The 27,841-nt window shown below is 40.1% G+C and overlaps 1 protein-coding gene across 6 annotated transcripts in view; it reads right to left on the reverse strand.

Moving 5' to 3' along the window:
* The window catches only part of Hormad2 (HORMA domain containing 2), a 95,398-nt gene extending 68,114 nt beyond the window's left edge, over positions 1-27,284 (reverse strand). Inside the window, exons 1-8 of one of the 6 annotated variants that reach the window (XM_011243777.3) lie at positions 27,167-27,284; positions 26,963-27,026; positions 21,088-21,175; positions 13,330-13,471; positions 10,842-10,905; positions 10,357-10,393; positions 7,675-7,695; positions 6,790-6,816 (exon numbers count right to left, since the gene is read on the reverse strand). In XM_011243777.3, the coding sequence (XP_011242079.1) occupies positions 6,790-6,816; positions 7,675-7,695; positions 10,357-10,393; positions 10,842-10,905; positions 13,330-13,471; positions 21,088-21,138 (342 nt within the window). In that variant the 5' untranslated portion in view covers positions 21,139-21,175; positions 26,963-27,026; positions 27,167-27,284. Of the gene's footprint in view, positions 1-6,789; positions 6,817-7,674; positions 7,696-10,356; positions 10,394-10,841; positions 10,906-13,329; positions 13,472-21,087; positions 21,176-26,876 lie in introns of all 6 variants that reach the window. The other 5 variants (XM_011243780.3, XM_011243779.2, XM_011243781.1 and 2 more) reach the window with 5 other exon arrangements.
* Positions 27,285-27,841: the final 557 nt, after the last annotated feature.

Raw genomic sequence — 27,841 nt, forward strand, 5'->3', positions numbered from 1 at the left:
TACCTTGAGAATACAGACAATGGGCTAGAGAGATGGCTCAGCGGTTAAGAGCACTGACTGCTCTTCCAGAGGTCCTGAGTTCAATTCCCAGCAACCACATGGTGGCTCACAACCATCTGTAATGGGGATCCGATGCTCTCTTCTGGTGTGTCTGGAGACACCAACAGTGTACTCACCTACATGAAATAAATAAATAAATCTTAAAAACATACATACACACACATACATACATACAAAATTTAAATAGAACAAACAACAACTACTAAACAAATAAAAAAGAATACAGACAATGTTTTGATTTGAATAAGAATGGCCCTGATAGGCTCAAATATTTGAATGCTTAGTCATCAGGATGGGAGTGGATCTATTTGAAAGGATTAGGAGGATTAGGAGGTACAGCCTTGTTGGAGGAAGTGTATCACTGGTAACACCAGGCTCAGTGTCTGTCTGTCTGTCTATCTTCCCCCATCTAATCATGGCCTACAGATCAGGATGTAGTCATTAACTACTGCTCTAGTGTCTGCTGTGTGCTGACATGTTCTTCACCATGATAATAATAGACTAAACCTCTAAAACTATAAGTAAGTCCCAGTTAAATGCTTTTTCTTGTAAGAGTTGTCTTGGTCATGGTGTCTCTTCACAGCAAAGGAACAGTGTCTAAGACAGACAGGAAGTGTGCAGGTGTGGTGGTTCGTGCCTTTAATCTCAGTACTTGGGAAGCAAAGGAAGGCAGATCAGTATGTTCTAGGACAGCCAGGGCTAAGCAGAGAAATCTCTCAAAAAAAAAAGGAAGAAAGAAAGGAAGGAAGGGAAGGGAAGGGAAGGGAAGGGAAGGGAAGGGAAGGGAAGGGAAGGGAAGGGAAGGGAAGGGAAACGGAGAAGGAAAAAGAAAGAAAAAGAAAAAGGAAGGAAAGAAGGATAGAAGGAAGAAAGGAAAGAAGGGAAGGAAGGACACATTCAGGGAAGCCATGAGGACACCTAGAAAGCCTCTGTGGTGATTTAGAGAAGTAAGGGAATGGAGGAACTAGGGGACTGAATTTTATTTCCTTCACTAGAATCTACTACTGCTATCTGCTCTCATCATTGGTAAGGATGTGATGGAATATAGAGAACAAATTTCCTCATTAAAAACAAACTCAAATAGTCCTTTCAGGCAGATGACATGGCTCAGAGGATAAAAGTGCTTACACTGTAAGCCTGAAAACCCAAGTTTTATCCCAGGAACCCAGAGCAGAAGAATAACTGACTCCTCAAGTTGTTCTCTGATCTCCATACACTTGCCACTCACAACTGCACATGTACAAGCGTGCACGTGCACATGCACACACACAATTTAAAATGCTTTAGCTTAAAAATAACTGTTTACCTAGATAAATTAGGGTTTGCAGACAGAGCTGAAGTTCTAAAGAGAGTATGAATTGAAATCAGAACACAGACTATGACCCTCACTCATCTGACAATGTGGAAATGGGGATGATCAAAAATAGTTTTCACATTCCTGTTACTTATCTCTAAGATCTGAGCTCAAAGCTCTGCTGATCTTTAGTATACAACTTAACCACGGGTGATCAAGTCCTGGAAATCAGCTCATACCTGCCTAAACCTAAGGAGACTGATTATAATGAGTTAGTGTTATAAGAGAATTGCCTTTATAACTAACTGCTCAACCTATTTTCAGGGGACTGTTTTGTGAATACAATAGAAAAAATAGGTCAGATCAGAGGTGGCTGCAGGTGCCTAAGAGCAACAGGTTCACTCCAGATTTGCTAGACATAGTGTCCTCTCTTAGCCAATGCTAAGTATAATTGTCCTGCCAAGCAAACAATGCCTATTCTTCTCACCTGTCCTTGCTTCTAGTCAACTCTAGCCTCTTAATACTATGGGAACGCATTTTGTAAATAAAAGAGATCTTTAAGTAGTTGGTCATATTTTTATTATTTGTTTCCTAAACCAGTGGTTTTACTGTTGAGATATATAACTGTTTTTAAAAAATGTTAATCCCAGGGCTGGATAGATGGCTTAGGTTAAGAGCACTTTTTACTCCTACAGAGGAGTTGGGAGGCTTAAAACTTCCTGGAACTCGTCCTAGGGGATCTGACACCCACTTCTGGATTCTAAGGGCACTGCACATACATGATGCACATACAGTCACGTAGACACAGATGAATACAGATATAAAGAATATTTTAAAGTGTTAATTCTTGATAAGTTCACCATCTTCAAACTGTTTCTCACTCTCTATTCCAAGTCACTGAAAAGACTTCTCAGGTCTGTCTCCAAAGTGAGTCACACATCCATGTGATCTTTATTCTCTGTCCTCTAGCCACGAGTTTTTGAATACAAACCAGGCCAGGTACACATTACATATGCTTCCACTCAGGAAGTGCTACTGAGGAAGCTGAAGCAGGGAAATCACAATTGAAGGCCAACCTGAGTAGCATACTGAGCTAGTCATCTCAATAATGTTATTTTTAAAAAGGGGGGGCAAGGGTCGGGGAGGATCTAGGCAAGGCCTGAGTCCAATTCCTCGGACTACAACAAAAAGAAACGTTCCGAGTACAAATCAAAGCGTGTCACTGCTCCCCGGCCTCTCACTGTCCTTGTGCTAAAGCCTCCTCACCTCTCCTCCACTTAGCTCTTCTGCCATTTCCCTTTTTCACTTATGAGACAGATCCGGGGTCTCTTTTCTGCCGATAAACACTTCCTGACTTGGGGTCTCAGTGTGTCTATATTCCGGATTATGCCACCAACACTCTGAGGTAGCATCATTGTTGTCAGTATTGATGGAGAGAGGACGTGGTAGAGCTGCGGTCTGACTCCAGAACCTGGTGTTGCCCTCAGTGCTGTTCTACCTGTCATTACTGTGGCTTGCCCTTATTCCATCTCAGCTCCAACAGCAGTCTAGCCCCCAGGGATGTTTCCTATGGCTTTGTCAATCTAAAACTGGCATCTCAGCCCTCCTTCTGACCAGCACAACACCTTTCATACTTTCTTCATAGCATTACGACCTTAAATGACTTTTACTAAGTTCTATTTACTCATTGGTTATTCTTCTTCATACAAATATAAGCTTCTAGAGGTCAGAGACTTGGTCTGTCCCCTTTATGTCGGTAAACAGTGCTAAATACAAAACTAACAAAAACACCCAGAGTTCATCTTCAAGAAGAATTTCATCTTACAAGGATTCACTCTTGACATAGAGTTTTTCTGTGCTGTGCAGCTAACCTGAAAGTAATGATCCTCCTGCCTCTCCTGAGTGCTGCAACTATAGGTATGTGCCACACACCTGGTCTTTAATAGACAAACTTTAAAAAAAAAAAAAGTCTCTAGGTCAAGTTTAAACCCAATACTCAGGAGACAGAGGCAGGCAAATCTCTGTGAGTTCAAGGACAGCCTGGTCTACAGAACAACCAAGGCTGTACAGAGAAACTTTAGTCTCAAAAACCCAAAAACAAACAAACACACAAACAAATGAATAAAAACAAAGTCTCTAAACACATATTTTAGGATCACCTATTGTTCAGTGAAACAGGAAGTTAAAATTGTGTGATCACCTCTCATAGGCACAAAAGACTAGACAATGAAACACATGGTAGCACTGCTCATAAAACTCATATATGTAATGTTTTTGTTTTGTTTTGCAAGGCATAGTTTTTCTATGTAGCCCTGGCTGCCCTGGAACTTGCTCTATAGACCAAACTAGCCTCAGACTCAGAGATCCGCCTGCTTCTGCCTCCTGAGAGCTGGGATTAAAGGCGTGTGCGGGACTCTACTGCCCCAACTCCTAACTGTAATTCTTAACGGTTTATCACAAATTAAGACGTGTTTGCTTGATTTGCCCCCACACTTCAGTGTGTGCCTACAGAAAAGCTCGTTGTCGGTCTTATCGCTTTAGTTTTCAGGCTCTCTTTCACGACAGCAGTCAGAACAAAAGTATAAATGCAAATGTGCTACAGTTGTGTGCACGGCTCCTAATTCTGTCCGCTTCGGAATTAGGAAAAACTCTTGGATCTAAGCTGTTCAACTGTTGTGCTTGATATATTCTTCACAGGAGTGCTGCAAATTTTAGTCCCAAGTGGAAAGTTTATTTTTATTCCTAGTAAATATTTTACTGTTATTTTTTGTGCCATTTTGTTTAGGGAAGGTTATCCTTTCAGAGATGACTCAAGCTATTGGCACAGGATCAATAAATGACAGAGATTAGGTTGATCTGAAAAGGTTGTCTCCTGGTTATTTACGAGAATGAGGTCAGAGAGCCCCACAGTTTTCTCAGTGACTTGATGTTAGGCAGCAGCCAAGCCATAAAACAGTGGGACCTTGGGCATGCCTTTCTACACTATGAACAGTGGAGAACTGGCATAGTAGTGAAAGTGTAATAATCACTGCTATGTGATCTGATGAGAAATGTCCCTCAGAACATTTGGACGCTTGGCCCCCGTTGGTGGCACTGTTTGGGGATGTTGTGGAACCTGTAGGAGGAACCTGACTGGAAGAAGTTTGTCACTAGGGTGGACTTTGGTAGTTTATAACCTCATTTCCACTTCCAGTTTGCTCTCTCTGCTTTGGGTTTGTGGTTGAAGATGTGAGTACTCGGTTTCCTGCCCCTGCTGCCTACCTGCTGCTTGCTATGCCTCCTTGCCATGAGGAATTCCTCTCTGGAACTGTAAGCCAAAATAAACGCTTCTCTAAGTTGCTCTTGGCGATGGCATTTTATCAGAGCAGCAGGAAAGTACTAATACAATCACTGACTTTGTTTGGAGTTTTTTTAAAAAGACTCAAATAGTCTACCGTTTTTTAGTAATTAGATGTGTGCTATGAAAACGTAGCACTTAGGGATTGCTTCCACAGAGAAGAAATGGTAAGTGTTCAAAATATTTTTGTTGGGTCATGGATAGCTTGAAACTTATCATACAAAACGCTCTCTTTTCAAAACCACAGTATCTTTTTTTAAAAGATTTATTATTATATCTAAGTACACTGTAGCTGTCTTCAGATACACCAGAAGAGGGCGTCAGATCTCATTATGGATGAATGTGAGCCACCACATGGTTGCTGGGATTTGAACTCAGGACCTTCGGAAGAGCACTCAGTGCTCTTAACCACTGAGCCATCTCTCCAGCCCCCAAAACCACATTATTCTATATGTTAGCATCAAAACTAATTTAGTCACTTTATTCTCATTGTCAGATTTATCCTGAGGTAAACTCAAGTTTTACCTCTAAAACTACTGATTTCTTTTTTAAAATAAAGTTTATTATTTTAAAAAATCTGCAAATAAATAAAAGATCATGCACCAAAACTAACCAGATTTCAAACTAGGAGAGGTGTGTGCATAGGGAAACATAATAAGAATGAGAAAAACAAATCAGTCCTAATTTAAAAAAAAAAAAATTGAAACTTACTAGAAGAAAAAGATCGGGATAGCTGGTAGTAGAGCACAAAGACTGGGTTCCAGCCCCAGGACTCAGTAAACCAGGCATGGTGCTATCTTGTAATCTCAATACTGTGTATACACAACTGGGGCATTTGGTGAAGGCAGCGGGATCTGAAATTCAAGGGGATTCTCAGCTACATAGTGGGTTCTAGAAACAGCTTAAGGGGGAGAGAGATTCAGAAAAAAGGACCTAAGACCAGTTTGGGCATTAAGGAATTGCTATACACTTGTGTGTAGTAGTTATTCTCCTCACCTGCATGGTTATTTTCAATCTTGCACAGAGAAAATACTAAGGATTTAACAATTTAGTTTTGAATGTCGCCAGTTAGACTAAATACACTGGCTTAGAGAAGAAAAATTCAAACCAAGGGGAAAAAAAGAGGAGAAAGCTAGGAGAGAGACAAAACCGGGTGAGAAAACAAAGGGCTTCTCACTCTGTGTTCGTGTCACAGGCAGAAAGGCCATGGAAGTGGCACAGGTAACTATGTCGTATTTAGGCAATGCTAGTCACTCTACAAGCTAGAAAACAACACGCTTCTCCCAGGAACTCCAAATCCTCATCTCCTTAGGAAATATAGGAATCAACCCAGAGGGTTAAACAGGGCTCTGCTTAGAAAGGACTTTAGAAAAAGTAGAAGTTAGTACAGTGAGCCAAAGAGGATTTCACAAAAGATCTGAACAGCAGCAGGGTCCAGGAGTCACTAAGCAAGCTCAGGAATGTAAAGATGAGAGTGAGATGGAACGCTCTCAGCGTCTATGAGAGCATCAACAGAGGGCGTTCAGTGCTCACGAGCTCAGAGTAATGCTGTAGCTTTTACTTTTCCAGAAGATCATAAGCAAATAATTAGATATTTTATTATTATCATACAATAGTAAATGCTTATTAGTTCTACAATATATATTAATAAATTACTTTTATACATTTATGATTAGGAGAATCTTAATATTGACATGTTATAAAAAATAGCCTCAGTTCTTTTTTTTCTTCGAGACAGGGTTTCTCTGTGTGGCCCTGGCTGGTCTAGAACTCACTTTGTAGACCAGGCTGACCTCGAACTCAGAAATCCGCCTGCCTCTGCCTCCCAAGTGCTAGGATTAAAGGCGAGTGCCATCACTGCCGGCCCGGCCCAATAGCCTCAGTTCTAAACTGCTTTTTTTTTGGTTTTTGGGTGTTTCTAAAAACAAAAAAATCTAGTTTCTAAAAATATTTTCATAATAAAAGACTTGTTTCATTTATAATGAAACATAAAGTTCATGATAAATTGCTCTGTTTATGTGGTAGTCTAGTAACATAATTGATAGCCTCATTTCAGATAAATATACTTAAATATAGTATACATACACTACCCTCTTACCTCAGGTTCCTTGGGATTTGTGTAAAGCTGTTTAAGGGAAAATAAAAAGCACTTAATTTCCAGACTTACTAATTGCTGCTCACTGAATGCACTGTCTTTGTGAAGAGTTTAATTTGTACTGTGCTAACTGAGTCCCGAGCACCAGCTAGGCATATTTCTAGCTAGATATAGGATGAGCTCGTATTTTACTAAAAACTCGGAATCTTTACAACTTTCTATGAACACTAAATATAAGGAAGTTTATAACTGATGCATAGTATTTTTGATTAATATGACTGAACTACAAGTAAATTCATTTGTTTGTTTGTTTGTTTGTTTGTTTGTTTGTTTCAAGACAGGGTTTCTCTGTGTAGCCCTGGCTGTCCTGGAACTCACTCTGTAGACCAGGCTGGCCTCGAACTCAGAAATCCGCCTGCCTCTGCCTCCCAAGTGCTGGGATTAAAGGCGTGTGCCACCACTGCCCAGCTGTACAAATAAATTCTTAACTTGTTATGTCATAAATATTTAAATAATTAATATGTTTTATCAATGGTATCTCAATTTTCTACAATCATTTTATACCTATGGGTATATAAAACTTCAAAAAAAAAGTCCACAAAACTTTCAAACAAAAGACTTTGGATCTGTTACATATCTAAAAATATATTTAAATCCTAAGCATTAATATGATATATTCTCTCATATGATATGTTCTCTCATATAATAATATATATGTCAAAGAAATATACTGAACATTTATAATATCTTAAGTTCTGATATATCCAATTTTGAAATGCTAAAATGTCATAAATCTCACGAGGGGAAGCGGGAAAGATGCCTGTTTAATGCTGTACTTGCCAAAAGTTCATGCAGAGACAGAGACTTGGCCTTTAAGTTTGTACTTACTGTTAATACTGCCATGTGTAGCTTCAAGAGAAAAGAAAACTCTGTTATTATATGTTTGTACTATAGTATTGACAATTCTGATGAAGACTAATTCAAATATTACTTCAGAGAGAAAATATTCAGAAGGTCAGAAAAAGGAACTAATTCACCCATTCAAACAATTTCTATTACAAACACTGGCTTTACTGGGACAAAAGAAGGATTATCAAAAAAAAGTTTCTTATTTTCTAATTCGGGAACCAAAAGATATGCAAAACAATCCATTATTGTTCAAAATTAAATGTACCACAAGAATCCCTAATAAGTACTCCTTTTAAAATTTACCAAGCAAGGTAAACAACTTAGAAACTCTGATGTGTCTCACAAACTCGTGCCTTTCTCTATACATCACAAAACTACAAAGACATTCTCTCAGCTTTAAAGAATATTGAATATACAGACATAAATAGAATCAACACTATGATAAATTCTTAAATATAAAACGTGAGGACCATAATTCTGTAGCAGTTGACTAAAACTTTAGTGCCACCTTGTGGCTATTTTAGCATATAACTGATTTTTTTTTTCTTCTTTATAACTGATTTTTATGACCACACAGTAAAACTATTAATAGTTTATTGTCACATTAAAAGAAGAAAGAATATGGCTAGCCGCTGATCTCAAGATGCATGCCGACTAGAAAGGGGAACTAACAGTAAGAAAATCACATGGCCACACTGTTATACTCAGGGTCTGCTGTGAAGAAACAACACAAAGTGTTAGGGGAACCCTCAAATGAGGGACAATTTTAGCGGCAGGACAAGATGGAGCTAGGCAGGCCATGCATAGGGTCTGGACAGACCTTTTTGAGCAAGAGGAACAGTATGTGGAAGATACTGGCATCCTAGAGAGTCTTCGTGTAGCCTGAGCATGGGAGTGAGGGAGGGTGTCTTAGAAAATCAATAGGGACATTCAGGCCTGCTCGATCGTGCAAACAGCTTTGAACACTTTTTTAAATTCCTGGGAAATTTTTAGGCATAAAGGATAACATGATCAGAGTTCAGTTTCTGAAAGAATGTAGTGTGGTTCACGAGCAGGAATTGTGAGAGATGAGAGGGGCAATAGGGGAAGTACCCAGAATTTCATAACTAGTAAGACCATGTTCTTCAACAGGACATCTTCCAAGGGCACTTGCTACTTGAAACCTGGTTTTACTTGAACTACTCTTTGTTTCTTTGGGTTTTCTTGAGACAGGGTTTCTATATAACAGTCCTGGTAGTCCTGGAACTCACTCAGTAGGTCCCACTGGCCTGAAACTCACAGAGACCTGCCTCTACTTCCTGAGTGCTGAGTTTAAAGGCTTGCGTCACCAGTGACCTGCTTTTTTATTCCTCTTCCTCCTCTTCCTCTTCCCCCACTCCTTTCTTCTTTGTAAGAAACAGGGTCTTGTCACCGCGTGGATGGCCTTGATCAGGACTGTTAGCTGAGATCTCTGGAGTGAAAGAGGGTCTTGTCACGCGTGGACGGCCTTGATCAGGTTAGCTGAGATCTCTGGAGCTGCCCTTCTGAAGGATTCAGAGTTTTTGCATAACTTAGTCCCAAGACATACCTGGCGAACCAGGAAATCTCCTGACTGAACTGCTTAGGTAATCGGCCTTCACACAACTCCTACATCAGATAAGAGGTTTTGCTATGCGGAAATTGTCTTGCTAAAAGTGCCTTTTTTGTGTAACAATAAAGAACTTATGAAAAGTTCCTAGGTGTTCAGTACTTCCGAGGCTAATCCATCCCGCTGCGCTGCCGAGAAGCCAAATTCATCCTGCAATGTCTCTTTCTCAACCCAGACCCCAGACAACCAATAATTTAGCAACAGGTACAGCTGAACCAGTAGATAACTAGCAATCATTAGCCCTCATATGAGCAACACTCACCTCCTGCCATGTCTCTAAGCCCTTCCCTGATCTGTCTTATCTTTGTATCCCTCTGTCCCCTGGGTCAAAATGGAATGAATGTGAGTAACTGTTCACCCAAGGTGGGAAGGAGTGAGGGACTCCGTGACTACATTACTGACACAATGGCAAGCCTCTTCACTGCAGCTTAACGTGGAGCTGACGAGTGAAGACTTGGGGGAATGGAGCAAGCATAGGAGCAGGGGTTTCATTCAGGTGCATCGCATCTCTTCAGCCAGACCTTGAGCCTTCATTCTTCACATTCTTCATTCGTGTCTACTGAAGCATGAGAGAGCATACGCACTTAAAATCTGGGCTGTGTCTTTTAAAAGTTCAAAGTTATACACAGGAGTTATAATTAACAAAATAAAATAGAGTAAAACTTCATTATTTAACTATTTCTTCTTTTCCATCTGCAAACCGAGTCACCGCTATTTAGAACATGTTCAACGTGCTAACTACCAGATTCTTGTCTTCCTTAACCCACATCCTGTGGATCTTGTCCAGTGACTTCAGAGGAAATTCTGTGGTTAAAAAAGATATGCGTATATAAAAAGGAAAACGAAGCTTTCGTTTCTATTTGTTGTAAGGGAGACAACAGTGAGGCGACACAGACAAAATAAAAGAAAATCGACTAACAAATAAAAAAGCAAGCACTGCTATACTGTTAAACACTACAAAATAAAATGTCTAAACTTTTTTAAGGAGTAAAGATGAGTCTTTAATTTGGAGGTAAATTTTCAAAAATTCTTACGTATCTCTTTTCCAAAGCATCAAAACAACCTTGAATCCTGTCAAGAAATAATATCCAATGTCACTTTAGCCCATATGAACAGCCAAAAAAATAAATCCAAGTATGTAATTAGTTTGCACTTCTATTTTGCAGTATATAAATTAACAATCATTCTGCCCGTTCTGTTTAACCACCTTTTAAAACCCCAAGCCATTCCCATATATCTATAGAATATTATAAATAACACACAGCTCTGAAGCACAGAAGTGTTCTCTCTCTTCCCAGCACAGAATGGTAGTAAACACAAAGGTATATAGTGAATAATCGCAGTTAGGATTTTTTTTTCTTTATATAAGTCTATTTTCTTCTAAAATGAAATCAATAGTTTAAAATAATACTGAATAATTGCTACAATTTTCAGGAAAGAGGGCTAATAAAGTATTCTCTTTTTAGGAAAAGATTTTAGAAAATAAAGTTTGATGGGCAATTTTACAGAATTTACTTACCATTTAATAATATGTAATGACCCCGGACACTTTTTGTCTTCCCGGAGAATTTTTAAACTGAGGTCTAGAAAAAAAGAAACATCACTGTTATACTGAAAACTTCATGCTAAATAAAGCATTTCCTTTATTTTTTTATTTGTAAAATTTAGTTTTTCAAGACAGGGTTTCTCTGTGTAGCCTTAGCTGTCCATAAACTCACTCTGTAGACCAGGCTGACCTTGAACTCAGAGATCCACCTGGCTCTGCCTCCTGAGTGCTGGGATCAAAGGTGTACACCGCCACTGCATGGCACGTTTTGATGTTTAAACACCCACTTTATACATGAATCCTATGTGGATAGTTCCCTCAGTCCTAGTTCTGGAGCAGTGTAGCAGACTCCCACTCTGGTCTCTTTTCCTTATCCCATTCTCTCTAAATAATCTAAGATGTCACTGAGACCATCTCAACTAACAAGTTAAACACATTCCTAATTTCATTCTTTATTATTTTCCCTCTTAATGAAAAAATATTAAACACAAATGTGTAAGTTATTCTCAAACATCTCCATGTGAGATCTCCCACTTCCCCATATGAAGGAAGAAAGACATAGTATATAAAGAAATCTGTATAAAGTCACTGACCCATGTATGAGTTAATAGAGGCATCTTAAATCATCAGGTGTTTATAAATTTATGGGTTGGCGTACATGTATGTGCAGTAGAAAGGTGTATGCCACAATGTGCGTGTACAAGTCAGAAGAAAATGACTTACTGGGATCTCTCCTCATTATATGGGTCCCAGATCATTAGGTTCGGCAGCAAGTATGTCTATGCCTGTGGAGCCATCTCGCCAGCTCTTAGAGTCCTCCATCTTTTCATATGGTTTTCCTATGCTAAAATTAACATCACTTCTTACCATTGTTGAGGAATAGAAAGTTATTCTACTTTGACAAAATACTTAGACATTGTTAAAAAGAGTGTTATACAAACATTGAGCATTTTGTGACATGTCACTTTAAATACAAATACATTAAGGAAGACTAGCATCTACTAAAACAGTCGCAAGAAAAAAAACTAGGACTCTGAGCAATGCTTTTGCCTCCGTGCCTAGGACAGTGTGAGGCAGCACTCCTGGAGAGAAGCCGTACTTCATGAGGCCGACTAACTGATTAAGGCTTCAGTGGTTGTGGGAAGTTGGGATGTTCCAAGTCCAGAGCTAAACTAAAAATTATGTTGGGCTATCTCTAGTCTCCTCATAGCCAGCTATTGCCTAACTCTGTGTGTGAGCTAACATCCTTATGGATATTAGGTGAGTCCTTTTGAAATGTACCAACAGACTCCCTAGCTTACACCAACACAAAAGCTGGAAATGTCAGCAGACAGCACCCGAGACTGACAGCAGAGATTTCCCCACTTGGCTGTACCCCAACTTTCTATGACTTTCTTTGACCCTATGTCTTTCTTTGTTCTGTTACTGTAAGAACTTCATGAAACTTCCTCCATACTAGATGGAACACCTACAGCAACCTACATCCATGTCCCTGGCCCATGTCACTCACATTTGAACCTAGAATAAACTATCTCTTTTATTTCTTGAAGTAAGAGCTGTGGGTTTTGTTGTTTTGTTTTGTTTTTCAATGTTAGCAGTAGCAACTGAAATACAAAAAGTGCTTAATTTCCAAAGTATGCCTTCTTTTATAGCTCCATGTTCCAAACAGGAGGGGAAACAAACTATATGCTCCCTGAAAACACACTAAATCTTACAGATTTAGCTCCTAAGTTAAAAGGAGTGATTAACACGAAGGAAGGTGTCATGATTACAAGTACCATGCTTCTGTGTTTAGAGCAAACATGCACTCACGGCTGTTCATTTGGAGAATCAATATTGCCTAAGAAAATTAAGTTAGAATGAAGCCATGGTATATAATTAAATATAAACATGAGAAATTTCAAATTAGATTTGGAAAAAATAGCATTTTGCAAGGAAATATGTGCACACTGATAACAATAAAATGAAGAGGTAGGCTATTGTAAAAAAAAAACTTAACTCATTAAAATAACTGTCTAAATATTCATGCTAATCCACAAATGGATTTATGCCTCCCGTGCATATTTATATATGCTAATAGGTGAGATATTTCTCACCTGATTCCTTTGAATTTCCTCAGGGTCAAAATATACCTCAAAGAACAAATTCAACTGAGACACAAAATAATGTAAACCTTCAGCATTAAGGTAGATTTTTGTTCTCACTTTTACAAGAATGGCTTAGAATTACGAGACATAGCTCAACAAGTTTGTTTTTTCATTTGATAGCTAGCTTGAGGTTAATGGTTCCTGTAAGAAAAACCAACACACACGACAAAATTAAAATGCGAAGTGAGTTAGTCAATTGATCTTGAAGGACACACCCATGAGATAGGATTAACACAGTCTGTGAGTGAGGGAAGCTTTGTGTTTCTGAGTAGAAAAGGGACATCAGCCAAAGCAATCATTTAATGCAACTTTACCATCCAAACGGCGGTCTCTGTAGGAGCTCTCTGGAAACAAGCCCCTCAGGTACGTTATACATGAGATACAAGTAGCAAAAAGCTTCTTCACCACCACCAGTGACTCATGCTCATTTGTCACTTGGGACGGGAAAATCGTGTTCTGGAAGAAAATCAAAGATGATAAACATCAGTATTCATGAATATTCAGCCCATCAAACCATGACCACAGATAGGACAGAAACTTTTTAAGACTTCAAATCTGATACATTTCTAGATAATCAAAAGAAAACAGGGCTCTGAATACTGAGTTAAAATAGATCTTCATATAAGCAAAACAAAATAGAAAGGCAGGCAAATACTGGAGTAATTTAGGACGAAAATTTATTTCAATGACCCATTAATCTGAAGCAAAATTGGGAGTTTCCCTATAATTTTATAACCTTATTCCTCTCTTCACACACTCTCTAGACTTCACTGTAATCTGAATTTTTACCCTTGTCTCTTTTATACCGCTCTCTCCAAAGTTACCATGTACAACTTATCAGAGTATGGATCCCCCTTGTCTGGAGCGTTTGACATTGTATCCATATGTCCCCCTTAAGCTGCCTTGACACTGTTTTGTTTTTTGTTGTTGTTTTGGCAGAATTGGAAATCAAACCTAGGACCTTGTTGCATGTTAAGCAAGAACCTTGGTTACTGAGCTCAACTGTTACCTGCTAACACTACTTCAGCTTTCATCTATCCCTACACAGCTGAATGTCACCCCACCCACTCATTCCCTGACTCTCGTTTTTTATGAAACAAGACCTGCCTGTCTCTGCCTCCTAGGATTAAAGGGTGTGCCACCACACCGACCCCATTTCTCTTTTTTTAACCAGCCGTCTTCCCAGGAGTGTCTTCAGTCCTTTTCTCTCTTCACAGTTCTCTTGTCTGTCCTCACATCTTCAGTTATAGTCTATAGAGAAGACTTCAATTTCTAATTTATGTTCCCTGCCTATATTTCTAGTATCTGGGCATCTACTCCTACACTACTTTGTAGACCCTGAAATTCAGTTTGTCTCTGCTAGCAGGCATAAGGCATGGTCCCCAGTTTCATCCCTAGACAAGTAAATCAGCATCGATTCTAGTTACCAGGCTAGAAGCAGCATCACTCTTCTGTGGCTTCTCCCTCTACCAACCATTTCTAATCACCAAATTGTCTCTTTTAATAAACCATTTTTTTAAAGCAAGAAAAGTCCTCTGTGTGCTATGTGTATGCTCCTGTGTATACAGGTACAAATATGTGCAGGTATGCAACCATGTGGGTATACTTATATGGACACCAAAGGGCAACCTCAGGTGTTCTCATTCTCTCTCTCTCTCCCTCTCCCTCTCCCTCTCCCTCTCCCTCTCTCTCTCTCTCTCCCTCTCCCTCTCCCTCTCCCTCTCCCTCTCTCTCTCTCTCTCTCTCTCTCTCTCTTTCACATAGGATCTTACACTGTCCTGGTGAGCCAACCTTGTGAGTCACCCAGTTAGGTTATCAAGCACCAGAGATCACCTCACCAATGCTGGTATTACAAGTGTGCACAGTGCCTGGGATTAACCACATGGCCTCATGCTTGCAGAATGCAGCATTAAAGGAACTAGTCACTTGAAAGTAGAATGGTGAGAAGGAGGCAGCATGGTGGGGAGGTTCAGGGCACAGACTGCATGGGATAACCAGGTTCAAATCACTGTTCTGTTACAAACACAATTTATGATTTGGGTGGAGGTCAGTGGCCTTTTCTAATAGATGCTCAGATAGTGAAATTCTTAGGTTTTGCAGTTCATTCTGGCATTGCAACAAGAAAGAAAATACAGACACATTATAAGTAAAGCTGTTACAATGAAACTCTATTGCTAATAAACTGTTGCAGGTACCTGATTCTGCATAGATCCATCTCTCTGTACCTCACTCAGTCCCTTCATCTGTAAAGAGGGGTAATGAAGACCTACTTGACTGAGGATAAAATAGGCTAAAGTCTATAAAGTGCTTCACATGGTCCCTAGTTCAATCATTTACTGTGTTTTGAGAGGTGTGTGTGTGTGTGTGTTTTCACTTATTATGTGAACACATATTAATTACTCTGTTAATTTGTAAAACATCAATTACAAAGCAAGCTCCAGGACAGCCAGGGCTATATAGGGAAACTCTGTCTGGGGAAAAAAAGAAAAAAGAAAAGAAAACCAAAGATGAACTGAAGAGAGCATGCATACCCTAATGGAGTTCACAACCCAGGTGCAGGCAGGAAAGACTTAGGCTAAAGGGGCAGAGACTGGGGACAAATGAGTGAGGAGAGAGTAGAGGCTACACATGAGAGGCAGGAGCAACTATTCACCTGAGGAGGAAGGCTGTGGGAAAAGTGAGACTAAACTGAGCCCTAAGGATAAATGGCAAAGAAGAGGAAGGACAGCAGAGAGGGTGAGATGCTGTGACATGGGGCTGATCATCATTTCAGAATAACCAATCCTCAGAGTTACACTGGGTAGAGTGAGAGGAAATTAAATAGAAGCCAATGTACAGCAAAGCTAGGGCACCACAGTAAAGAAACTGTATTTACTCTTCACAGCAACAGAAAACCCAGCAAAGTTGAATGATGACTTTCCTCTTGTATCCAATACTTGAGTTGTTGTTTGTTTGTTTGTTTGTTTGTTTGTTTGAATTCTGGCTCTGGGACCAGCAGAAATATTTTAAGGGACGGTAAGCCCTACCAAGATCATGAGCAGCAACATACTAATCCTAAAAGCACAAAATTCTTAAGGCCAAGTCATTCTTAGAACTTTTGTTGTCCCCAAGTCTCAAAATGATAGAGTGGTTAAGGTAGGGAAACTGTAACATTTAGTGACAGAGTAAGCCTTCCCTGTCTTACTGGAATGAGACTACACTGATGGAGTCAGAGCCTTAGTAATAAACAGGCTAAAGAGTTTCTCTTTCCAGGCCAGCAAGATGGTTCTTGTGTAAAGGCACCAAGCCTGATGGCCTTAGTTCCATCTCCAGGATCCACGAAGAGGTAACTGATCTCTGCAAGTACACAGGGTGCACTGCTTACCCCCACTCAGTTTCCTAGTTAGTGTTTCTGTTGCTGCAAAGAAACATGACCACATGCAACTTGGAGAGGAAAGGGTTTATTTGGCTTACACTTTCCACAGCACTGTTCATCACTGAAGGAAGTCAGGACAGGAACTCAAGCAGGGCAGGAGGAAGACAGGAGCTGATACAGAGGCAATAAAGAGGCGCTACTTACTGCCCCCCCCCCACCTGCTCAGATTGCTTTCTCATAGAATGCAGGACTACCAGCCCAGGGATGGCACCACTCACAATGGGCTGGGTTCTTCCCCATCAATCACTAATAAGAAAATGCCCTATAGGCTTGCTTACAGTCCAATCTTATAGCGCTATTTTCTTAATTGAAGATCCCTATTCTCTGCTGACTCCAACTTGTGTCAAGTTGATTTAAAGCTAACCAGCATACCATACACACACACAAATAAATATGCATACATATATTAATAAATAAATTACTGTGATAAAACTTTTAAAGTTTCTCTTTCCTGCCGTGTGTGGTGGCGCACGCCTTTAATCCCAGCACTCGGGAGGCAGAGGCAGGCGGATTTCTGAGTTCGAGGCCAGCCTGGTCTACAGAGTGAGTTCCAGGACAGCTAGGGCTACACCGAAAAACCCTGTCTCGAAAAAAAAACCAAAAACAAAAAAACAAACAAAAAAACAAAAGTTTCTTTTTCCTAATTTTGGTAGTATGAATGAGAATTGCCCCCATAGACTCATATGTTTAAATGAATTGTCAACAATTGATTGGATTGTTTGGAAAGGATTAGTACATATGGCCTTGTTGGAGGAGGTGAACCACTGAGGGTGGGTTGTGAGGTTTCAAAGCTATTCTATGGTCATTCCCTCTCTCTCCCTCCGTCTGTCTGTCTGTCTGTCTGTCTGTCTGTCTCTCTGTATCAAGACATAAGCTCTCAGTAATCATTCCACTGCCATGCCTTCCTATCTGCTGACATGCTCCCTGCCATAATGGTCATGTGGTCACGCTCTGAAACTATAAGCGTCCAATAAGCTCTTCTTTCTATACGCTGCCTTGATCATGTTGTCTTATTACAGCAATAGAAAAGTAACTAAGACATTCATTAAATCGAAGTTAATTAAATCTAATTCTGGAGGCTTTGCATAGTATTTTTAAATTGGGAAGACTTCAGAGCTCATTTAACTCAATGCACTCTTGTCATCGGGTCCTCAGAGGAAATCTAGAAAGATACGTGATTTGCCAGATCATAAAGTTGGCAAGTAACAAATGTCCTTTCAGTATACTATACAGACCAAATGCTATACTTCTAATAATTTTAATAAAGTTACTTAGAGGTAGTTACTACTTGCAAACATATCTTAAGATGAAAAATAACTTCCAAAAAGTTCACATACAGGTGCACACAGAGATACATACACACACACACACACACACACACACACACACACACACACACGCTCCTAAAATGTCTTCAGGATATTCTAGATATGATTTTGCCATATATAAGAATGTATCTTCTTTAGTAGTCTGGATAATGACAATGAGTTATCATTTTATGTTTTTGGCTAATTACATTATATTCAGTTATTTTAAAGCCATTTAGTTTTTTTCTTTTTGAGTCCAGACATGGTTGTTCACTCCTATGATTCTAGTATTAAGATCCTATTATCCTAGAGTTGGAAGCAAAAAGACTGTAAGCTCATGGCCAGCCTGAACTACATAGTGACCTTGGGCTATGCAGTGCACATCTAAAAGGTAAACAGAAAATTTGGGATTTTGAACATATGGATCCTAAGAAATTAAAAGTTTCTTTGACTAACTGGGTAATTGCTGATACAGAATACATGTAATAACTCACTGAAAACATTACAAAAGTAATGCATGAATAACTCACTTATAAAGCTAAATAACTTGAAAGTATAGAGATATTACAGGCACTAACAGGCTATTTATAGTAACAAGGATCAACAGCTGGAAAAGGGATGTTCCTGGAGATGCTGTTGTAAATATCTAATACATGAAAACATCACAGCTTGAAAACAGCATGCATTGCCATGCCTTGGTAGTAAAGTGCTGCGGTGACATGTCAGCCTTGTGTGGCCCTGAGCTGCACACTTTACTCCTCCAAGATTTACTTTCTTCTTCATTTCCAGACAGGGTTTCTCTGTGCAGCCCTAGCTGTCCTGGAATTCACTCCATAGACCAGGGCTGGGGTGAACTCAAACATCTGCCTGACTCTGCCTCCCAAAGAGATTAAAGAAGTGCAGCAGCAGCAGTTTGCTCAGTTTCTTCCTTATTGAGATTTTTAACTGAAATAATGGCATAATGCCCTTGGTACAGCACCTGGCACATAGTTAAATGCTGACTAAAGACTGAGTTCTACAGTTATTATTGGTAGGTTATTTCTCTGTCAGTGAGCCAGTTCAAACCAGATTAGACTGTATTGAAGACTGGTTTATTGAGAAGCTGTTCTCCAGTGGGCAACCTCACTGCCCAAAGGAGGAGGCCAGGGAAGCCACCATGGTGGAGAAGAGGGGGAGAAAGGGCAGAAGAGAGAAGGAGAGGGAGGGAGAGAAGAGAGAGAAGGAGAAGGGGTAAAGAAAGAGGGGGTAAAATGTCTGGATTATATAGGGAGGAGACTCTGCGGTAAGGACAGCCTAGCCCCAGGGCTGGAAAGTTCAGAATTGGGGGCAGAGTATGCAAGGTAGGGACTGAGGGATGCTGGGAGAACCTGGAGGGCAGGTCTGCTTTGATATGCACCTCAGTGCCTTATCCCAGGTCCAAAACTAAACAATTCCCATTGTTTTCAGCATCAGATACCGGAACCGCACTGTCACATGAAATTTACTGGGAAAAGCAGTTCATGTAACTCAAACAACAAAGATCTGGTTGAACCAAAAAGTCAATTTGTTCATTTACAGTGAGAGAAATGGCTGCTCTGCTGACTGCAATTCAGACCCCTACACCCCCACTCAACCCCAGGTGAGAGCACTCCCTTAGGAAACTGGCTGAGATTTGGTGTTGGCTTGAGAAGTACGGTGGGACAAAGCCAGAGAGGTGACTGCTTGCTTGATGCCCAATTTCTCCTTCAACTTCCACTTCTCTTTCTCTCTCTGCTACAATTTAACACTCCTAACACAAACCCATACTCACTCTTCTAAACAAACAAACCTTCTGACTTGGCACTGGCTACAAAATAAAGCATCGGTTCTTTAACCTGGCTTCTAAGATCCAAATTAATCTGTTCCCCAAATTCCTATTCTGGTTTGTTTTCTCCTCCTGGCCAACATGACAGCTTCACAGCTTTACTACAGACAGAGCGGCTTCCCCTAAAACATCCCACGCTTATTTCTGATCCTGAGCCAAGGTATAGGCTAGGTCTCCTCATGAGATGTTCCCTCCTCTATGAGCCTTTTCATCATTTCAGAGTATATAACGATCCTAAGCTGCTACAGTTTGGATTACTGCAATCCTTTGTAGGTTGAGAGGTAGAAGCACCTTCTCGATCTAGCTCAGGGTCACCTGGAACCCACTATGGAGCCCAACTGGTCTCAAGCATGGGACAATTCTCCTGGTCTCACTCTTTTTCACGTGTACGTAAATATAGATACATTGACTTAGTTACCATAAATCTTTTTTTTAAAGATTTATTTATTTATTATATATAAGTACACTGTAGCTGCCTTCAGACACACCAGAAGAGGGCATCTGATCTCATTATAGATGGTTGTGAGCCACCATGTGGTTGCTGGGATTTGAACTCAGGACCTCTAGAAGATCAGTCAGTGCTTTTAACCGCTGAGCCATCTCTCCAGCCCCAGTTACCATAAGTCTTATTTTTCTTAATATGATAACAAAGAAGATAAAGATCAATTTGTATTTTCTCATAAAACAACACATTATTATACATATATTATATACTGAATCTAAATAACTGTATGTGATGCATTAATGACTATTCTGGGATTTATTGAACTAGCCTAAGTAAAGCCAGCAAAGTTTCCTGTCCTGACATAGTTATGTCTGAATCTTAAATGTCCCCTTAAGTTGAAGGCTCAGTCATCAACCTGCTGTGATACTGAAAGACAGCAGAACCTTTAAGAGACAGAATCTAGTGGAATGACACTAGGTTGTCGAGTGTCTCCTCCCCACCCCCACTCCTGGCCTTGACCTCTGTGGTGTGCCGCCGCTCTGCTCTGCCACATGTTTTCCCTGCATGTCTCCATGATGTTCTGTCTTGATACTGAGTCAAAAACAATAGAAGCAACTTCTGAAACTGTGAGCCAAAATAAATCCTCCTTCCTTTTAAGTTTATTATCTCATATATTTTGTCCTCCCCACAGGAAGTGACTAATACATTCTTCCCCAGACTCTCAGCATCAAAGCTTCTTTCAGATATCTCCTCTCTGGTTCTGAAAACTACAAGCTTCCTAATTGCTTCAGGAAGTCCATGCCTAACAAAGAACCTTCTCTTTAAACGTCGTTTTGTTTCTGATTTCTTTTACTCTAGTAAGCAGGAAACAAGTACCCAGTGCATAACTTTATAATTGGTCTTGATTTTCTGAATATCCCCATCCATTAGGCATTAAAATGAAGAAATACTTTCCCAGAGTGTTATGTGCCAATTAGCTGATAAAACTGCTGCTGAAGAAATTTTAAATTAAGTAACTCACTAAATGGTCATTGATTTTTCTATTTAATTCTTAACAAATACCTTAGACGCCTTCAGTGTTCTGGTGTTGTGAGAGAGCTGCGCAGTAGCCATCGTGAGAATGAATCAGGATTCTTTCAACAATTCCAACCTGTTAAAAAAAAAATTAGAGACTTTCCCTAACATAATACTTACTATCTTGTCTTTCCAAAGATGTAAGTGAACCCTAAAACCAAAAATTAAAATCAATTACAGTTAAGTATAGACAATTTCTCAGACTGTCCTGTTACAAGAAAAATTTACCAAGCCTAATTTTGTAAATACAAAGGAAAAACAGAGCTAAAATAGTTCTTCTTAGCCCTATCAAAATTGCAAAAGTGAATCTGAATTAGAAAAATTCTTATTTTGAATTTTCCAAATGAGAGCTGTGTAAGTTAACTGTAATTTTGGTAGCAAATTTTAATAACCACTTGAATTTTCACTATAAGCTTTTACTAAATCTGGCATAAAGTCTCTGCATTAAATTTCATCAACTCAATAAAATCATAAAATAATTTATTCATTCATAAACACATTCTCAGAAGAAAATTAAGTTATAAGTCACCTAAGCCCTCAACAATGTATCCCATTCATCTTTGTTGTGCCCTCAAAGAGGAGCTGTCTTCTTGTGTTCAGCTGGGCTCAGAACATTTTTTAGGTTAACTTCAGACTTGTTTACAAACTCAAAACTTTCTCCAAAAAGGAACATAATAAGCGCTGGTGAAGAGATGGAGAATTAAAATCCTCACCACTGCTGACTGGAATGTAAAACGGCCCAGCAGTATACAGTTCCTCACATTTCTAAGCAGTTACACCGGTATCCAGCATTTCCACTTCTAAGTGTACAGCCAAAAGAAATAAACAGGGAGGAAGGAGCAGGGAGTGCCTCCAACACGTGTACACCCACAGGCACAGCAGCACTCTTCTTCACGGTCAAAGGTGGAGATGATCCAATGCCTATCAGCAGACAAACAGACAAACGAACACACAGCCAAGGGCAGTGGCATGCACTGGATGCCCACCTACAGTGCAAGCTGGGGCAGGGCAATCATTTGAGCACAGGAGTCTGTCAGCCTGGACTAGACCCCATCTCAAAAAAAAAAAAAAAAAAAAAGGAGCAGATAAACAGATAAACAAAATGTGTTTGTGATATTTAAGGGCTACTCAATCTTTAGAAAAGGATGAAATTGTGGTAACATGACACAATGTAAATGAACCTTGCAAGCACAATTCTAGGTTAAAATTAGACAACGCTAGATACAGAAGGACAAATACATGTGCTTACATATGAGAACCTACATATAAGCAAACATATACAGACAAAAAGTAGACGAGAGGTTATCTGGACTCGGGTGGGGATAGAAGAAATGGCAGTTTACTAGGAGAGTTTCTGTTCATGATGATGAGATGTTTTGGAAACTGCAAATGGGTAGCAATTGTCACCTGACAGCTGAGTATGACTAGACTAAACATGGAGAATGGCTGACATGGTCAGTCCCCCAGTATGCACATAGATCACAATGAAGAACACAGTGGAGGTGGGGAAATCCACAACGATACTGCCGAGTCTGGGAAAACATTTTTTATTCACCCTTTTTTTTTGCTTCGGTGGAATTTTTTTAAAGTAAATCTTCCCTTTTCTTTCTGAAGGCCTTAATTTTATTTCAGTCGGAGGCCTTACTTGAAATAACCTGTTTAAAGAAAGTCCATTCTGGCTCACTCAGGGCAATCTGTTACCTGTTATATTATCAATTAAGACAAGATTCTGGAAGATTTTTGCAAATAAGAGGTTAGAATTATTTGGAGACATTGCCACAAGGTGGTGATAGAGACTATAAACAGATACTATTGAATTTCTCTTAGATTATTTCTTCAAGCAGCACTAGGGGACACTAGTACAATATTTCTACAGGAGACTGAGATCTACCTAGCGGTCCTTGAGTAGTCTTTAAAGGCTGTTTTCTTTTAGAGTATAACTGTTGAGTCTGACTCACAGCATCTCCTTTATACTGTAAGAAAGAAGGAAGAAGGAAAGTAGCGATAAGGGTTTAAGTTCCAGTTCTATCCCATTAGAATATAACCTCCTACCGGAGAAGCAGTAATAGAAGGAATAATGGTTTTTAAATCACTTTTTATATTGCTAGGATTTTAGCCAATCTTTTTAGATCATAAGATATTTCCAGGGGCATCCGCCCATGAGAACACCACGTAGTTAGGTACCTGCATTTTTAGAATATATGGATGACCCAGATGAAATTTATAGTACTGAAAAACAATTCTACCAGGGCTGTTGCATCTGAAAAGGAATTTAAAAATATTTATAAAACAAGTAAAATTCAATTTTATGCAACACAAATGGATATGTAAGAAAAATCAGCCAACAATGCAATCTAGCAAAAGTAGGCTTTGTAATTATGAAATTTGGGTTCAAATTTGGATTCTATTACCTAGCAGTTGTATAACTCTGGTTAAATTAATTCCTATGAGATTTGGTTTCTGTTTTTGTAACCATAAATACAGACCCAACTTTCAGGTCTTGCTCACTGTACACCTGGAATAGTAACATAGGCCAGGGTTTAAACACGTGAACTTTCTGAAACAAACTACCTAAGATCACATCTCAGTGGGCAGTTTACTATGTAACCTTGGACAAGATGTGGGCCCCAGTTTCTCCATCTGTACAGAAAACAGTGTCTACTTCACAGTTATTTCAACATTAAATCTATTAAACTAATATGGTACTTAGAACAGTTTTTTATATACACTTCATTAATGTAAGAAAGTATGTTTGCTTTCAAAACAAAGCACCTGCATATTAAGTCTTCCTCTCCTGGTGTTTCCCAGCCTCGGCTCCTCCCACCATCCTCCAGCCTTTTTCTCCTGCCTTTTCCTCCTGCCTCTTTTCCTCCTGCCTTCTTGGGATTCCTCAAGTTTCTGTCCTAGTAGTCTTCTGTTATTTTTTTGTTTGTTTGTTTGTTTGTTTAACGGTTTTTCTATGTGTTTGTTTGTTTGTTTGTTTGATGATTTTTCTATGTAGTCCTGGCTGTCCTGGAACTCACTCTGTAGACTAAGCTGGCCTTGAATTCACAAAGATCGCCCTGCCTTTGCCTCCTGAGTGCTGGGACACAAGGTGTCCACCACCACTGCTCAGCTTTTTTTAAACTTCTAAACATAGCCACTGAACAAACAAATATACTCCCATTATTTCAATTACTATTTCTAGTCTAATGATTTGTGTGTGTATATTCCCAACCCAGGTCATTCTCATGAGTTACTGATCTACAATTCTGCCCATTAGACAATTCCCACTTTGATGGTCTTAGCATGTCCAAATGCTAATTCTTTCCCCTCAAACCCTCTGTTTCCTAGCGAATGGCATCATCAAGTACTTAAGTCACTCAGTCTGAAAATGTATGACTCAACTCTGCCCTATTTCTTTGTTCAGTCAACTTAGTATTTCTCAAATGTGTCAGCTGCTCACTTTTTCCACACTGTTGTCTGCTGATACTGGGGAGGGGTCTTCTTTCCTTGTTATTGTTGAGGCTGCTTTTGTTGTTTTGTGGAATCTCACTACGTGGCTCCAGCTTCCTCAAACTTGCTCTATAGTCCAAGCAGCCTTGAACTTGAGATGATTCTGCTGGCTCCACTTCAGAAATGCTCGGGTTACAGTGAGCCCTTACACTGGGTCTGCCATCTCTACTTTAGATCAGATCAGCCTCATCTTTTGCCTGAATTGTTGCAACCACCCATCTGCCTGTTGCTGTGCTCAGCCATCTCCCTTCTACGTTTCAGCTAGACTTTTCTCATTACTACCTTAACTGTCTTATTATTTCCAAACTGAAGTACTTAACATAGCTCCCCAACTACCCTCAGGAAAAAAATAAAATAAAAACTCTTTACCATTGTTTCAAGATTTGCCTCATGCCCTCCTAATTTCTTCAATCATTTCCCCTGATATTTCTTTTTTTTTTTTTAAAGGTATATCTTTCTTTTTTTTTTTTTTTTTTTTTACGATTTATTTATTATTTTATCTAAGTACACTTTAGCTGTCTTCAGATGCACCAGAAGATGGCGTCAGATCTCATTATGGATGGTTGTGAGCCACCATGTGGTTGCTGGGATTTAAACTCAGGACCTCCGGAAGAGCAGTTGGTGCTCTTAACCGCTGAGCCATCTCTCCAGCCCTCCCCTGATATTTCTTATGCACCAGTCATTTGTACAGCTTTACTTTCTCTTAGCAATATTCTTCTGGTCTGAAACATCCTCTTCTACTTCAAATTACTATCTCCTGGACATGGTTTAGTTTTTCAAGAAACAATGCCCCGATTTCTACTACCACCTCTGCCAAGCTCAAGTTATGTCCTCATTGCAATACATAGTATATTATATCTATTTTGTGTATGTGACTACTTATTGTGAATTAAATTAAGAGTAAAATTATATCTGTTGAGCTTGGTATTTTTGAAGGTTTGTTTGTATGTTTGTTTGTTTTTTTAAGTGCTCCAGCTTCAATGAGAGTTCCTGTCTTTAAAAAAAAAAAAAAAGGGTAAAGGAGCTGGGGAGATGGCTCAGTGGTTAAGAGCACAGACTGATCTTCCAGAGGATACAGGTTCAATTCCCAGCACCCACCTGCAGCTCACAACTGCCTGCAACACCAGACCCAGTAAAGTTGATGCCCTCTTCGGCCCTCAGTAGGCACTAGGCCCCCACATACATAAAGCAAAACACCTATACAAGTTAAAAAATAATAATACAAATAAAAACCATTTTTTAACACTAAGCAAGCAAAGAAGGTAATAGACACTAACATCTGACCTCCAAATGCACACGAATTTCCAGGTGTATGAAAACACAGATGTGCACAGAGAGAAGTAAAATGCTCTGGGCTATATGGCGAGCACCTTTGGGGTGGTACTCAGGAGGGAGGGGCAGGTAATCTCTGAGTTGGAGGCCTGGACAGCAGGGCTACACAAAGACCTGACTCAAACCGGATTTAATAAACGCCTTTAATACCAGCACTCGGGAGGCAGAGGCAGGCGGTCTACAAAGTGAGTTCCAGGACAGCCAGGGCTATACAGAGAAACCCTGTCTCAAAACAACAACAACAACAAATACAAAAACAAACAAACAAACAGACCTGACTCAAAAAGCAAAAACAAAAAAACACGAACAAAAACCATCAAATTTTAATAAAAAAATTGAAGATCAGCAAGAGAATTTGGTTTGCCCAAGTCCTCCCTGTTAAACCTTTTGCTGAGCGTACGTCAATAAATTATTAGCCACCATTTTCACAAATTCCATTTGTCCCTGATAATTCTGCTACTTCATGCTTGCTCGGACTAAGCGGTTCCTACTGTATTAATTAGGTATTTGTTCACGCTCTTTGGTTTTTAAAAATATATTTCTCATGCTAGTTCCATTAATCCATATATTCAACGTTTACTGTGCAATTTGCACTGTTCCAGGTAAAACACGGGATTACAAAAAGTTAAATATGGTCTTTGCCTCAAGAAATGAATGGTCTGATGAAGGAGAAATTAGGCTATCGTCCTAATAAAATCTACCACCTTTTAGGGGCAAGAACCACGCTTACACTTTGCTTTCACTAGGTGAGCAGATAACGTACTACACGGCCCATTCATGCTCCTATCATGTATATGTGCATCTAAATCAGGTTTCCACACACTAGGGAAACCTGACTATGTGTCGTTCTGGGTCTGGCTTATTTCACTTAATTTAGTGATCTCCAGTTCCAACTTTTAAAAAAGGCCTAAATCATTCAGCTATTAAAATGATGGAAATTCAAGGTCTACCAGTTCATTCCTCGCCACCGCATCGCCACCAGCTCTTTGTTTAACGTGTGAAGTTTTTCACCGTCCAGAGTAGGCAACCATGATACCTGAAGCTTCCGGTCCTCGTTGGCCCTCCGCCACGATTACACGATTACACTTCTCCTCAGAGGGCTGGCGAGTTCCACAGATGAACCCAGTCAATTAAAAAGAACAGAGAAGTGTGAACTTGAAGACCCCAGAACCCACCCGAACGCCTTCCTCCGGAGACCCCGCGTGTGAACACGCGGCGAGGCCTTCCCCTCGGCCTTTACCTCAGCAGAGGCCAACGGCTTTTCCTGGCAAAGCCCACCCCTCGGCTTTACGACTTTCCGGCCAGGGCCACAGGAGTCTCCTCATGCCTAAGTCTAAGGTTGGCCCCTCAGCAGGCCTTGCTCTACCTCATGAATATGCAAAATAGGGCAGCAGGCAGCCTACCCACCCGGGCTGTGGGCGGAGCCTGCGTTCCCTTGGTGTGGGGAGCTCCTGGAGCCTTCGAGGACTGCGGACTGTGAGGGGACGCCCACTTGGATCACCTACATAACCAGAACTGAGGAGAGGCAGGGCATGGCTGATGGGAACAGTACACCTGATGGGGGTTCTCCAAGATCTGAGGCTGGAGCCTGGGAGGGCCTGGACTCAAACAGAGCGCTTTGCAGTCCTGGGGGCTTTGCAAGTCTCTTTCCTAGACTTGGACCCCACTGTAATCTTCTACTGTAGTGTTTAATTATGCGGCTAAAACTTGCCTATATTAACCTTTCTTTGTGCTTCACCTATCTTAGCCCCACCCCCATCCCCATCCCCGCCTTTCTCGTGTGTGTGTGTGTGTGTGTGTGTGTGTGTGTGTGTGTGTGTACACTAGGGAGCAAGAGGGAGACATAGCCAGAAGCAGAGACACCTAGGAGAGTCCAGAGTGGTCATGATGACCCTGAGCCATGTGAGGAGAGGGA

The sequence above is a fragment of the Mus musculus genome, chromosome 11 (genome assembly GCF_000001635.26).
Source record: "Mus musculus strain C57BL/6J chromosome 11, GRCm38.p6 C57BL/6J".
NCBI classification, from domain to species: Eukaryota; Metazoa; Chordata; class Mammalia; order Rodentia; family Muridae; genus Mus; species Mus musculus.